At 37.2% G+C, this 14,688-nt stretch overlaps 1 protein-coding gene across 2 annotated transcripts in view; it reads left to right on the forward strand.

Annotated features, from left to right (window-relative positions):
- The window catches only part of pkhd1l1.1 (PKHD1 like 1, tandem duplicate 1), a 63,588-nt gene that overhangs the window by 15,668 nt on the left and 33,232 nt on the right, over window positions 1–14,688 (forward strand). For both annotated transcript variants that reach the window (XM_067425875.1, XM_067425876.1), the window contains exons 30-40: window positions 211–369; window positions 680–801; window positions 1,288–1,420; window positions 2,927–3,116; window positions 3,250–3,392; window positions 3,527–3,631; window positions 6,201–6,389; window positions 11,355–11,525; window positions 11,670–11,881; window positions 12,613–13,588; window positions 14,165–14,413. In XM_067425875.1, coding sequence (XP_067281976.1) covers window positions 211–369; window positions 680–801; window positions 1,288–1,420; window positions 2,927–3,116; window positions 3,250–3,392; window positions 3,527–3,631; window positions 6,201–6,389; window positions 11,355–11,525; window positions 11,670–11,881; window positions 12,613–13,588; window positions 14,165–14,413 — 2,649 coding nt within the window. The remainder of the gene's footprint in view (window positions 1–210; window positions 370–679; window positions 802–1,287; window positions 1,421–2,926; window positions 3,117–3,249; window positions 3,393–3,526; window positions 3,632–6,200; window positions 6,390–11,354; window positions 11,526–11,669; window positions 11,882–12,612; window positions 13,589–14,164; window positions 14,414–14,688) is intronic.

The raw sequence follows: 14,688 nt of genomic DNA on the forward strand, positions 1-14,688 counted from the left end.
AGTGCTAGTTGTTGTTGTCCTGGTGAAACCTCCAAACATTTGGTATCTGTGCAAAGCCCTGAATGTGCTCTATAAAGGACATCCTACCTCAAAACTGTGACGTCACAGAAACTCACTAAAATATAATGTCCACTATAGTGGACAAAAGTCTATTACTGAGTCCCAGGAGGTTAAGCAAAGATCTGATCAAAGTGTTTATTTGTTTTTTAGATACTTCTATAACCTGCCAGGTCGGTCCTGCAAGTGCAGGTGTACAGCCAGTCTCTCTGAGTTTCTCTGTGCTGGGAAGAGCCCAATACCAGAATAACAACAGCTTTACACACCTGTTAGGAGTGACTTCCATAAACCCCACAACAGGAAGTTTAGCAGGTACATGTAGCATTACACTTCTCTACATACATATTGTAACAAATATTTTTTTTATATTCACTGAAGTGATGCTTGCATATATGTCTTTCATACATATTGCACATCAGGGTACAAAGGTCTATTAGTAAAAATGCTTCTATTTTATATTTTGGAAATTAAATGTTTTTTTTATTTATTATTAAAAATGATATCAGCAGAACAATTTTAATGACAAGTTGAACAGACACTTAACTTTCAAAATAGCACTTGGTGTGACTAAATCCTATTTACATTAGCTACTAGCGTGATCTCTTTCTGTATTGCTTCACAGGAGGGACGATTCTGACCGTGTCAGGCTATGGATTCAGTAATGATACCGCAGTCACCATTGGCTCTCAGCCATGTAACATTATAAAAGTGGAACTTTTGCAGCTCAGGTGCATTGTTCCAGCTGTAAGTAAAAAGCTTGATTTCCCAAGAAGATTTGAATATATATATTTTTTAATTATTATTATTTATATTCTTTTATTAGTATTATTAACAGAACTCTTAAAGGCGAATTCACTAATAAGTTGTTCCACTTTAAATGAAATGTAATTTTAAAAAAGTTACACAATTTGACTTTCAGAGCTGACTTGAAAGATTGGAAATTGTCACATGCAAATTGCACTTAGTACATGTAATTTTTCTTTCCTTTGGTAAATCCAATATAGAGACAACATTGACAGCTCATCCAAATAAACATCATCATTGGGTACAACACAATCTTAGTGAATTCTCTTCCTTAATGTACCTGTGTAAAAAAAAAACTGTATGCTGTAAAATATTGAATCCATGAAATGTTTATACATGAAAATACATTGAGATTCTTCGGAATGAAAAGTGGTTATAAATAAAATATATTATTTATTATTATTTATTATGTATGACATCAATCAGGGACCAGAAGGTGAACAGACAGTAAAACTGACCACGGCAGAGATGACAGCAGTATCAAATGGCTCTTTCACGTACAGCACTTCTCTGACAGCCTTAATCACATCTATGAGCCCACAAACTACACCAGTATTCGGTGAGATATTAATATTTACATTTTTACCCAATTCTGTTCAGGTATGTTTAACAGTTCATGCATTCCATAGGAATTGAACAGTGCAGATATGTTTAACGTTCCATGCATTTTCCATGTAACAGCAAGTATTCCCTGCCTGGGAATCAAACCCATGACTTTAAAACATTAAAGAAGCTGGGCCCTATTCATTAGACATTACATTAGACCCAGACCGTGTCATTGACAAGTACCCTGGACAGCTTTAGATGTTCAAATATGTTTTTCAATACCTATTCATCTTGTCAAAATTGGTGCCCTGTAGTTGGTCTCATTGTATGTTTGCAAACAGCCAACAACTGATTGTATTCCGATCCGAGATTTTGCTGTAATCCGATACTCTGCCTGTTGAATATATTCTATTCTTAGAACAGCGTTCACTTGCCTCTATTCACAAGAGTGTTGAGTAGTAAATAAGGATCACTGTGCTTTCAGGGCAATTCATTCAAAGATTTAATCCCTTCAATTTACAACTTGGAATAGCAGTGTGTGTGTGTGTGTGCTTGCGTGCGTGTGTGCGTGCATGCGTGCATGCGTGCGTGCATGTCCTTGTTTATATTACATTGTGGGTAGATAAGATAGTAAAACCTGAGGTTTAGGGGCAGGGGCAGTGTATGGGGATAGAATGTACAGTTTGTACAGTATAAAAACCATTACGTCTATGGAGAGTCCCCACAAAGATATGTAACCAGACGTGTGTGTGAGGAACAAAAACGTTCGGTGTCCTAGATAAACACTTGATGGTAAAATTTCTAGTAAGGAGTATGTCAAAAGAAGAATTTTTACTCCCATTTAGCCCTTTGTGAGTGTCCATTTTGGACCATTTATGTAAAAGGGAAATATATGTTGTGATTTCGATCTACCAGTTGCTTTTATTCCAAATAGTCTGTAGTCATGTTACCCTTTTAACTATTGATAGCAACAGAAGATTACAATTTCAAGATGTACGTGACAGAAACTGTAGAAACTGTCAATGTAATTAACCTTAAAAAAGGCTCCAACCTATAATTGATGAATTCCACTGCTTCTATTTTCAAATAAACACTGGTTAGCTTCTGTTCTTAAAAAGACATTGTAATGGGTAGAGTCACATTCAAGTGTCAAGTGTCTCTTTCCATCCCATTGTTCTGATCTGCATTTTCATCTTGTGTACATCTGTAACCCCCCCATATGGCCTCTAGGCAAACTTCAGCTACTAGTATTTTCCAGCTCTTTTGTGCACAATAGATAATTCCACTGGCTTTAGCTGATGTCACGCAATCAGAAAAGCCGGTTTGGCTGTGAAGGACAATAAACAGTGTGATGTTTCTTAAAAGGATCTATAAACAACACTGAAATCTGCTCTAAACAAGCTCAGCAATAAACAATCATAGCCATTGTAATATCAAACATTCACACGGCAGCCATCCAACAATATTACCTGAACAACTGTTAATTTTACCCTATTTTCACTTATCTTTTTTGATAAAGGGCACAGGATCCTCACCATCTTGGGAACAAATTTTGGCAGCTCTAATGGCAGCTCTGTTTTGATTGGTGAAGCTGAGTGCCTATTGATGCAGTGGACCAATAGAAACATCACCTGCCTGTTACCCACACTTCCCCCAGCTATGTACAATGTCGGTGTGAGAATTGGAAACCAGGGTTACCCCTTAACCAGGTCTTGTATCACTTACTATACTCAATATTTATATGTCAATGTTATGCTACAACTGTAGAATCGAGCTGTGCATCAACAGGAATTGTGCATTTACAATGACATTTAATCAAAAGTGAATGTTGTTTGTGTGCAGTGCTGGCGTTAATACCACCATAGAGTATGTTCTAGAGGTCACAAGTTTTTCTCCATCTCTGGGGTCTTTGTACGGCGGAACCACCATCACTATCACTGGCTCTGGGTTCAGCCCTGTCGCAGCAGACAATAATGTCACTCTAGGTAATACAAAGCTAGAATGGAAAAAAGTATCTTTAAAATATTTGATTTAATCTTTGATCTTTAACAGTGTATGACTGAAACCAATCATTTTCAGATCATTTAGTACTGTAGTCATAGTTGTGTGTTTCATACAGGGAACACACAATGCCGAGTGACAGCCGCTTCAGATCATCAACTTGAGTGTGTGACCCAGTCTAGAGATAAAACACACACTGTGACGAACCAAGGTTTCCACCCTGGTAATCTCTTTACTTTTATCTCTTTTTGTGTCACGCACAGAAAACCTGAATACATCAGAGACAGTGAAACAATGAATGTCAGCACATTGACACGACTGATCAAATGCACTAGATCTGTTCGGAAAAAAACAAGATATTCGATAGCACTGTTTGAGTGAAATGAGATTTATTCCCACACAGAATCTGTAACGCCGGAATTCTGTGAAATCCTTAGCAGTTTTCACAAAATATCATATTAGCACTTGTACTAATAAGATGTTTATGTTACCAATTAGACAATTACAGAGATTCTCCCCAACAAGTATTTCATCAGTATTGGTTCCTGAAGTTATAAAAAATCTGCAATTTCAGGGATTTTTTTTAAAATAATTACTTTTTACTTTCCTTTTTAAATTAAAATTTTAAGAAATCATAACACTAAAATAAGTTAACATATTTTAGATTTAGTTAATGTTATCTTTTTTTACAGAACTTAGTAATCTTTGTTAATGTTAGTAAATAAAAATGCAATTGTTCTTTGTTCAAGTTAGTTCACAGTAATACAACTTTTGCCCCCGGTTTCACAGACAAGTAGGGCTGTGCGATCAATCCTAATTAATTTTCAATTTCGATTTTGGCTTCCAATGATTATGAAAACAAGATAATCGACAATGAAATGCCTCATTCCGTCCTACGCCTTCCTTTCCTTTACAATGGTGCACCTTCGTTCCTCCCTAAAAGCCCAAATTTGACATCCAAATCAGCCAAATAAGTGAGCGTTATAAAATGCAGTCTATTGTTGCTAAAGACATGTGGCTGTGAGACATGCTCGATATTAAACAGTGTTATTAAAAGCGTATTATGCTTTTATAAAAGCAACTTAAAGGTGCACTATGCAACTTTTCCATCCGCTAGAGGGCGCCAATTCAAAACAAAAGCATAGTTTGATGTTGCCTACTTTGAGTGCAGCATCTTGGGACATGTGGTTTTCACCTCACAGCCAGTGGAAAAGAATCAGGTTAGGACTCTGGCAGAAATCATGTTCATGGATGCGGTTATTAACGTTACTGTAGTGTAAAGCAGAGCAGGACCGAGTGTTGTGGAGCTGAGCAAGGCCACTGGAGCGATTTGTTATTGAGTTGAACAACACGCCTCATGAGCAGCGGGATTTTTATTATGAAGGGACACAGTCGCCGGGCGCCGGCGCTATTTTCGCTCTTCCGGTCATGATTATGAGGTCACGTAGCTGTGTTTATCATATTAGATACATTTGAGTGTGTTGTTAAATTATGTTATGACGTTATTCTGTGCGTTCACTCAGTGGCTGCTGTGACACTTGTTGCACACTGCTAAGAGTTAAGCGCATCTGCCAAATAAAACCGGAAAATCCAGGGTAACGCAGATAAAATGCAATTGACAGGCGACTACCTCAGACGCTATGCTCAGACGTCCCGGCTCCTTGGTTAAAATAGCAATTGTCTCACAATTTACAAATAGTTGGAAACATTTGGGATATTGTAAGAACTCAACTGAACAAAATATGTAACACTAGCCTAGTGGTTTTGGGGTATTTTACTGCAAAAATACTACATAGTGCACCTTTAAATGCCCTAAATGAACTAAGGCTTAATCTAAGCCGTGTCTGTGAAATCAGCCCTTAATTTTAAAAGAGCATAATTACAGTAAATATTGAAATAAACATTACTAAATGCTGTAGTATTGTTTGTTGCTTATATTAATGTACAGTATTTAACAAATGCTAACAAATTAGAGCTTATCAAAAATGGTTACTGATAAAAACGTATTAATAAATGATGGAAATTTTAAATTGTAATGGAAATACTGGAGATTAAATGCTGGAGATTAAAATCTTAATGTAAAGGAAAAGTTATAGAAATGAATACAGTCTCAACAAATAAAATAACAGAAAAGGAATGAAAAATAAAAACTTAAGGTTTTCTAATTATGTGAAGTCAAATACTTGTTTATATATACGTGTACGTGTACAAATATGTGTATATATATATACATATATATATATATATATATATATATATATATATATATATATATATATATATATATATATATATATATATATATATTATATATATATATATATATATATATATATATATATAATTATTTATTTATTTATTTTTTGAGTTGTGACTACTACATTTATTTATTTGTTTTTATTTGATTGGGACAGTGCATGTTAATGAACACAACATGGAGTACATGCATGTAAACATGCCGGATTGTAGCCGAGGGCTAATTTCCATCCGTAGTCCCACGAGCTAAGGTCACATAGCTCACAAAAACAACCGTTATCAAATGTCCTATAAACTATATTTACATAAGAATCAAAAGTTAATTAGTCATCAGAAATACATCCATATGCACATGACGAAATACAAAAGTTAAAATACGACGCAACATACTCACTAATGTGTGCAACTTTGGTTTGCCCATAACCATTTTTTTAATTGGACTTTGAACAAACTGTATGTAGGGCTGTATGTAGGGCTGTATGTACATGTTCTTGTTTGTCCCCTTTCATACATTTAATGACATCATATGTGTTCAGTGTATGGTCAGGGTTACGCCTGGAGTCCCTCTGCGATAATGGCCTCAGTGGGGGACACAGTGGTCTGGCGTTGGGACGCACCAGCTTTTGTGCCTGGTCTGGGTTACAGGGTCTTCAGTGTGTCCAGTCCCAGCAGCACAGACTATGATGGCATTGCTTTCAGCAGTGGAGTCACCCGAACCGCCAAAGGTACAAAAACTACAACAACAACTATCTGACAACCAATTTAACAAAATCTTATGCACATTAAACTGACAAACAATGCTACACAAAAAATTTGTGAGAGAAACATTTTCTTGAGCACCATTTTTAAAACAAGTCCCTGCTTAAAATTGTACTTATTCTAGTCTCATTCTTATAAACAAATAAATCATATAATACTTTTATATATAAATCATATAATAATTAAATACATCATATAATTTGATGATTTTTATAAATATAAACATCTATTTTTATGGGGTTCCATTTGTGCCAAAAATAAGTTGACTGCCCAGTGCTTTGTACTACATTTGTCCTTGTCATCAGTCTTTGTCAAGTTGTTCGGAAAAATTGGTATATGTTGATGTGTGTGTTCACTGTTTATGTCGATTTGCTCGGTTGTCCTTACTGTATTGATCCTATTTTTTCAGATAAAGTCCGAGCTTTAACTGTATACTGCTGTCCCTACAGTCATCTTAACTGTCGTCCTGTTCAGTCATCTGAACTGTCGTCCTGTTCTGTCGTCTTGTTCAGTCATTTGAACTGTTGTCCTGTTCTGTCATCTTAACCGTCGTCTTGTTCAGTTGTTTGAACTGTTGTCTTGTTCAGTCATTTGAACTGTCGTCTTGTTCAGTCATTTGAACTCTCGTTTTGTTCAGTCATTTGAACCGTCGTCTTGTTCAGTCATTTGAACCGTCGTCTTATTCAGTCATCTGAACTGTCGTCTTGTTCAGTCATCTGAACTGTTGTCTTGTTCAGTCATTTGAACCGTCGTCTTGTTTAGTCATTTGAACCGTCATCTTATTCAGTCATCTGAACTGTCGTCTTGTTCAGTGATTTGAACTCTCGTCTTGTTGAGTGATTTGAACCGTCGTCTTGTTCAGTCATTTGAACCGTCGTCTTGTTCAGTCATTTGAACCGTCGTCTTGTTCAGTCATTTGAACCGTCATCTTATTCAGTCATCTGAACTGTCGTCTTGTTCAGTGATTTGAACTCTCGTCTTGTTGAGTGATTTGAACTGTCGTCTTGTTCAGTGATTTGAACTGTCGTCTTGTTCAGTGATTTGAACTGTCGTCTTGTTCAGTCATTTGAACTGTCGTCCTGTTCTGTCGTCCTGTTCTGTCGTCTTAACTGTCGTCTTGTTCAGTCATCTTAACTGTCGTACTGTTCTGTCATTTGAACTGTCGTCTTGTTCAGTCATTTGAACTGTCGTCTTGTTCTGTCATTTGAACTGTCGTCCTGTTCTGTCGTCTTAACTGTCGTCCTGTTCTGTCGTCTTGTTCAGTCATCTGAACCGTCGTCTTGTTCAGTCATTTGAACCGTCATCTTATTCAGTCATCTGAACTGTCGTCTTGTTCAGTGATTTGAACTCTCGTCTTGTTCAGTGATTTGAACTGTCGTCTTGTTCAGTGATTTGAACTGTCGTCTTGTTCAGTGATTTGAACTGTCGTCTTGTTCAGTCATTTGAACTGTCGTCCTGTTCTGTCGTCCTGTTCTGTCGTCTTAACTGTCGTCTTGTTCAGTCATCTTAACTGTCGTACTGTTCTGTCATTTGAACTGTCGTACTGTTCTGTCATTTGAACTGTCGTCTTGTTCAGTCATTTGAACTGTCGTCTTGTTCTGTCATTTGAACTGTCGTCCTGTTCTGTCGTCTTAACTGTCGTCCTGTTCTGTCGTCTTGTTCAGTCATCTGAACTGTCGTCGTTTTCTGTCGTCATCTGGTTCAGTTGTCTTAAAGGGATAGTTCAGACAAGCTTTTTAGTTTTTATTATGTAACGTTACTCACCATCAGGTTGTTCCAAACCTGCATGAATTTATTTGCTGAACACAAAACAAGTTATTTTCAAAAATATGGCTAACCAAACAGTTGTGGTGACCCTTTGAATTACATTGTATTTTCCCCATACCATGGAGTCAATGGGGCAAGATTTTTTTTTGAAAAACATAATGTTTTAGGGTACAATTTAAAATGAGTAAACTTAGTAAATAATGACAGAATTTTCATTTTTCAAAAACTCACTTTAACTGTCTTCCTATGTTCATCCTTATAGGCTACTATCGTTTAAAATGTGTAGACTACAGACACAACAAATTCACGCAAAATGTAAAAATAAAAGCAAAATAAACTGGACGACAGTGCAGATGACAGAATAGGACGACAATTAAGATGACTGAACAGGACGACAGTTAAGATGACTGAACAGGACGACAGTTAAGATGACTGAACAAGACGACAGAACAGGACGACAGTTAAGATGACTGAACAGGACGACAGTTAAGATGACTGAACAGGACGACAGTTAAGATGACTGAACAGGACGACAGTTAAGATGACTGAACAAGACGACAGAACAGGACGACAGTTAAGATGACTGAACAGGACGACAGTTAAGACGACAGAACAGGACGACAGTTAAGACGACAGAACAGGACGACAGTTCAGATGACAGAACAGGACGACAGTTCAAATGACAGAACAGGACGACAGTTAAGATGACAGAACAGGACGACAGTTAAGATGACTGAACAGGACGACAGTTAAGATGACTGAACAAGACGACAGTTCAAATGACTGAACAAGACGACAGAACAGGATGACAGTTAAGATGACTGAACAAGACGACAGTTAAGATGACTGAACAAGACGACAGTTAAGATGACTGAACAAGACGACAGAACAGGATGACAGTTAAGATGACTGAACAAGACGACAGAACAGGACGACAGTTAAGATGACTGAACAAGACGACAGAACAGGACGACAGTTAAGACGACAGAACAGGACGACAGTTCAGATGACAGAACAGGACGACAGTTCAAATGACAGAACAGGACGACAGTTAAGATGACAGAACAGGACGACAGTTAAGATGACTGAACAGGACGACAGTTAAGATGACTGAACAAGACGACAGAACAGGATGACAGTTAAGATGACTGAACAAGACGACAGAACAGGACGACAGTTAAGATGACTGAACAAGACGACAGAACAGGACGACAGTTCAAATGACTGAACAAGACGACAGTTAAGATGACTGAACAAGACGACAGTTCAAATGACTGAACAAGACAACAGTTCAAACAACTGAACAAGACGACGGTTAAGATGACAGAACAGGACAACAGTTCAAATGACTGAACAAGACGACAGAACAGGACGACAGTTCAGATGACTGAACAGGACGACAGTTAAGATGACTGTAGGGACAGCAGTATACAGTTAAAGCTCGGACTTTGTCTGAAAAAATAGGATCAATGCAGTAAGGACAACAGAGCAAATCGACATAAACAGTGAACACACACATCAACATATACCAATTTTTCCGAACAACTTGACAAAGACTGATGACAAGGACAAATGTATAGTACAAATCACTGGGCAGTCAACTTATTTTTGGCACAAATGGAACCCCATATATTTTAAATCTAAATTAAAACATTCTAAAAGATATCTTGACAAGACAAGTGAATCATTTTTTGTTTAATTTAAGTATTATGTTTGTTTATTTATTTATCAGTCTAAGGTAGTTTTCCTGGACACAAATGACTTGCCCGAAGGCACTGTATAGTTACTTTGAATGGTGAAAGTATCTATACAAATACATTTGAAGTGAATTGAATTGAATTAGTAATTAGCAATTCTACATTGGAAACAGCAGCGGTCTAAGGATATACTATTTTGAATAAATAATTTCTCACTTTTTAAGTGTTACTTTTACTTTTAATGGATGCCAACTTGAAAAGTTATATTTTTGTAAAATAATGTATTTCATTTAGTCACATACAGTACAATATTTTGACTCTGAAACAGTGTTGGTGCGTTTTGATTGTCTTTACCTTTGGGAGCTTTTGCACCGGGTAGTTTGAGGAACTTGTTGCTCCCTGGTGGCTAGTTCCCCGAGAACTAAAAGTTCGCCTAGGAACATTTTCCTATTTGCATTCGCACCACCAGTAGCACCAGTAGGAACTCTGAATTGACGTAAGCCGTGCATGGTGCTGTGACTTTTATTTTGACGGCGTGGCGGATATAAATTTTTACTTCGCTGAGAATGCCAGAGCCTGAGCTTACAGTGCTTCCATTCTCCCTCTTCATTAGTTTAGATCTCTTTAACAGTCCTGTCTGTCTACGTTATTAGATAGAACTGTTAATATATCTATACAAAGAAAGTAGACAGTATATGAAAAGTTATTAACATTTGCTGTGTGGTTGATGCCCAATGTTTTGCTTGGTCCCCTTAAAGTTGGATTTTCTCCTGAAGGTCGAGAGTTCCATCTATCACTGTTTTCCATGTTCATACAGTTATATTGTGGAGCAAATATATAAGATATAATCTGTGTGTGTGTGTGCACAGCTTTTAAAAAAAATAGCAGGTGCTGGTTTTTCGCTCAGCCAATCAGCATACACATTGACTAGTAGTTCCTATTGTGCTGGGTTAGACACTAGTCTGACCCCTACTCAGAGCTAATTTAGTTCCCCCAAGAGGCATACCTAGAACTAAAATCATTCCCAGTTCCTACAGTGCGGACATGCCAAAAGGTGGGTACTTACGCCATTAGTTATAGGAACTATGAAAAGGTTCCACCAGTGTGAAAGCCCCTATTGTGACATTAGAGACTGGTCCTCTGGGAAATGTAATTAAATACCCCTGATTCAGACAAGCAAGGCAAGCAGAGATTGTCAGATTTAATAAAGGGTAATCTCAAGGTGTCTGAACTGTAATTAGCTATAATTCTGACATAATTACACACCTGTCATTGTACAAAAAACATCAAAAAAACAAATAATATACTGTGCTATTTTGCATTTGTTCAATGCCTTTTGCTGTAGATGTTAAAGTTTGTATTCTGTAAAGAACTGAAGAGGACAATAAGAGCTGGAGGGGTAATGCTATTTTGATTGAGGAGGAACAAAATCTGATCCTTCTTTTCTTGGGTCTGTTTCATTGTTAGGGTTTTTCGCCTATCGTTTCACATCTCCTGGAGTTTACTACTACAGTAGCGGTTACATCGACTCTGGCAACCAGAAGATGCTGCAGGGCGTGGTGACTGTTACGCCTCTGGAGGAGAGCACTGTTGAGCTTCAAGTGTCTGTGACGGGAATACAGGCCTCTATGAATAGAGGTACAGTGGCTACCTATATTCAAGTAATTTAACTCAAAATTAATTTAAATTTAAAATGTCAAATTCAGCATAAGCTATGGCTTTTGGGTAAGGAATTGGTAAGTAAAATCCTCATTATTGTCATTTGTGTCCACCATGTTTCAGGACAAATGAACTCCTCCAACTCTAAGTGTGTGGCCACTTCAGACTGTTTTCAAGATCAGCTGAAATTTAATGACACCTCAGACGGTCACTCCTTCAGTTTTACTTCCTGCGCCAGCCCTGCTGTGAACCACATTACGCCTGACCATGGCACCACACATGACATCATCAACATCATTGGATCTGGCTTTAGCAACATTAACTGTGCAAACGAGGTGAGCGTCAGTGGTCAGCTATGACATTAACTTGAAAAATTATTTTTCTTTTTTTTTAATTCTAATTTAACATTAGATGCTGTAAAGGATTTTTTAAATACTACACAGAAATGTTCCAAACACCTGACAGATGTCGCTGAAATACAATTTAAAAAAGAAAGAGATCCTACCTTTTTTCTTATTTTTTACTTAAAATACTTAAATACCTAAATTAATAATTATTAATAATTAGTTATCATAATCTATACAAAACAACAAAAACTTGTTTATTCATATAACTTTTATTCATATAACATATAACAAGTAACATCACATTAATTACCGTACTTTATATTGACACATTTAGGCCTAGAAATAAAAATGTATACTATTCATACTATTCTATTAAAAAAAATACAATTGTCTCAATCCTCAAATTTTCAAATACTGTCAGTTTTTTCCAAAAATATTTTTTCTCCACCTAATATACATTGAAAAATAAAATAAATGTATTCAGATATACTTTAAATTTAATTTAAATATTTTTTAGCTTTCATTTAAAAAAAAAAAAAAAAAATATATATATATATATATATATATATATATATATATATATATATATATATTTATTTTATAACCAAGTTTATCAGGGTATTTAATATTTATGGCAATAATTAATGTGCATTCACTCACTTTTGGGCAGTATGGGGTGTAAACATTTTTGAATTTTTTATTTTTTTTCCCAACAAAAGGTCAAAGTTGGAGATCGTCCATGCAACATCATCAACAGCACCTCGACTGAGATTAACTGCCAACTCAGTCCTGACAGCGAAGCACCAGCTGGAATCCCCTTACCTGTAAATGTCCGAATCAACAACCTTGGCACCGCCATCCTGTCCATGCCTAAAGAATATGATCGCAGATTTGTAGTTCTACCCGTGGTCGATTCTGTCTTTCCCTTGGTGGGCAGCACCACAGGCTACACGCGTCTCTTCATCTCTGGTTCTGGGCTCTCAAACGGTTCAGTTACGGTAGCAAACATTCCATGCAACACGGTTTTCATGAACTACTCTTATGTGGTGTGCGATACCTTGCCGTCTGTGGCTCGCAGGGGAAACGTCGCAGTTTATGTCAACGCCATCTCTTCCTCATGCAGTTTTAATTGCATGTTTGAATATTCCAACTCCATCGCACCGTACGTCTCCACAGTGCTCCCTAACTCGGTTACTGGAAACGCTACCACCGTTAAGATCAGCGGCAGTGGATTTGGGAACAATTCTGCTGATCTAATGGTATCTGCGGCCAACATTCAGCTGAAGGTCATAGAAATCACTGATAGTAACATCACTGTATTAGTTGGTGCCCTTCCCGCTGGCACACACGTCCTACGGCTGGTGGTCATGAGCAAAGGTCTCGCCACTGGGAACGCAACCCTGACCAGCATAGCACAAGCCAGCGTCAACCCAACATCAGGCAGCATTGCTGGAGAAACTCCACTCTTGATTACTGGAAATGGCTTTGTGGCAGGAAATACAACCGTGACGCTCGCTAACTCCCCCTGCAGGATTTTAGATGTGACTCCTGACACGGTGAGGTGCATGACACCTCCACGTGCAGAGGGACAGGTGCAGGTGAACATTAAGGTGTTTAATGTTGTGTATCCACCTCAACGTTTCAACTACTCTAGGGGACAAACTCCAAACATCACCTCTGTCAGTCCTAAAACAGGTATGTGTATTCCATTTAAAAAGAATATAATTAGTGGCATTTACTGGGGAGTGCTGCAGTGATAACGTATTTTTGTAGGCCAACCCAAAAGTTAGCATCACCCTTGTTTCTTTAACAAAAACCAAATAGGAGTTTTCAATTGGCTTTGGGATTATTGCATAAAAGAACTGTGCCCAACAAAATGATTTTTAGATGTTTTGTTCATAATAATCTTGATACTTTCACAAATAAATTTTTTATGAAATGTAAAAATGTAATATTATCGCCAAAGGTATAAAGCTAAACATAGGCTATAAATGGTCGCATGACCTCAATGGCACCAATTAAGCTTCAGAATTGTCTTTATTTAAAAAAAAAGAAAAATAATGTTTGATGTGAAAATGTTTAATGTCTCCAACAACCTCTGTAATCCCATTTTGACATTTGTTAGCAACCACCTTTATCAAAACTTTTTTATCAAAAAAGGATGATCCAGATGTGCTAAAAAACTTGTTTCTATGTTTTGGCCTAAAAAAATACGTATTGACTAGCACAACACATTGTAATATTACTACGTACGTAATCCCTTCTTTGCAGGTCCGGTTGGAACAGTGATCACCGTCTCTGGTTCTGGCTTTGGCACGGATGTAGCACTCGTCTCCTTCAAGATCGGTGGTGTGGCTTGTAGTGTGACATCCGTCACAGATACGCAGTTGGTGTGTATTGTTGGGGAACACGCAGGAGGAACTTTCCCAGTCATGTTCCACCATCAGGTCAAAGGTCAAGCCTTGAGTCAGTTTGTCTTCACCTATGAGCTTCTGCTGACAGGAGTCACGCCGAATGAGGGTAATTAAAAACAATTTCTCTATAGTAAGAGATTTGTTAATATGGACAAAATTAAAATTGTATTTAGGTTCCCTTTGTACGGGGTTTATAAAGGTGTTTGTTAATGATTAATAACTAAATTTACAAAGTCATTGTAAATGGTTGATAAGCAGTTATAACTGCATGAATAAAAAGTCAAGTGTATTTATACATTGCTTTTTACAATGCCGATTGTTTCAAAGCAGCTGCACAGTGTTAAACAGGAAAATAATGCAACAGAATTTGATTCGGCTGCA

Source organism: Pseudorasbora parva, chromosome 19 (assembly GCF_024679245.1).
Source record: "Pseudorasbora parva isolate DD20220531a chromosome 19, ASM2467924v1, whole genome shotgun sequence".
Taxonomy (NCBI): Eukaryota; Metazoa; Chordata; class Actinopteri; order Cypriniformes; family Gobionidae; genus Pseudorasbora; species Pseudorasbora parva.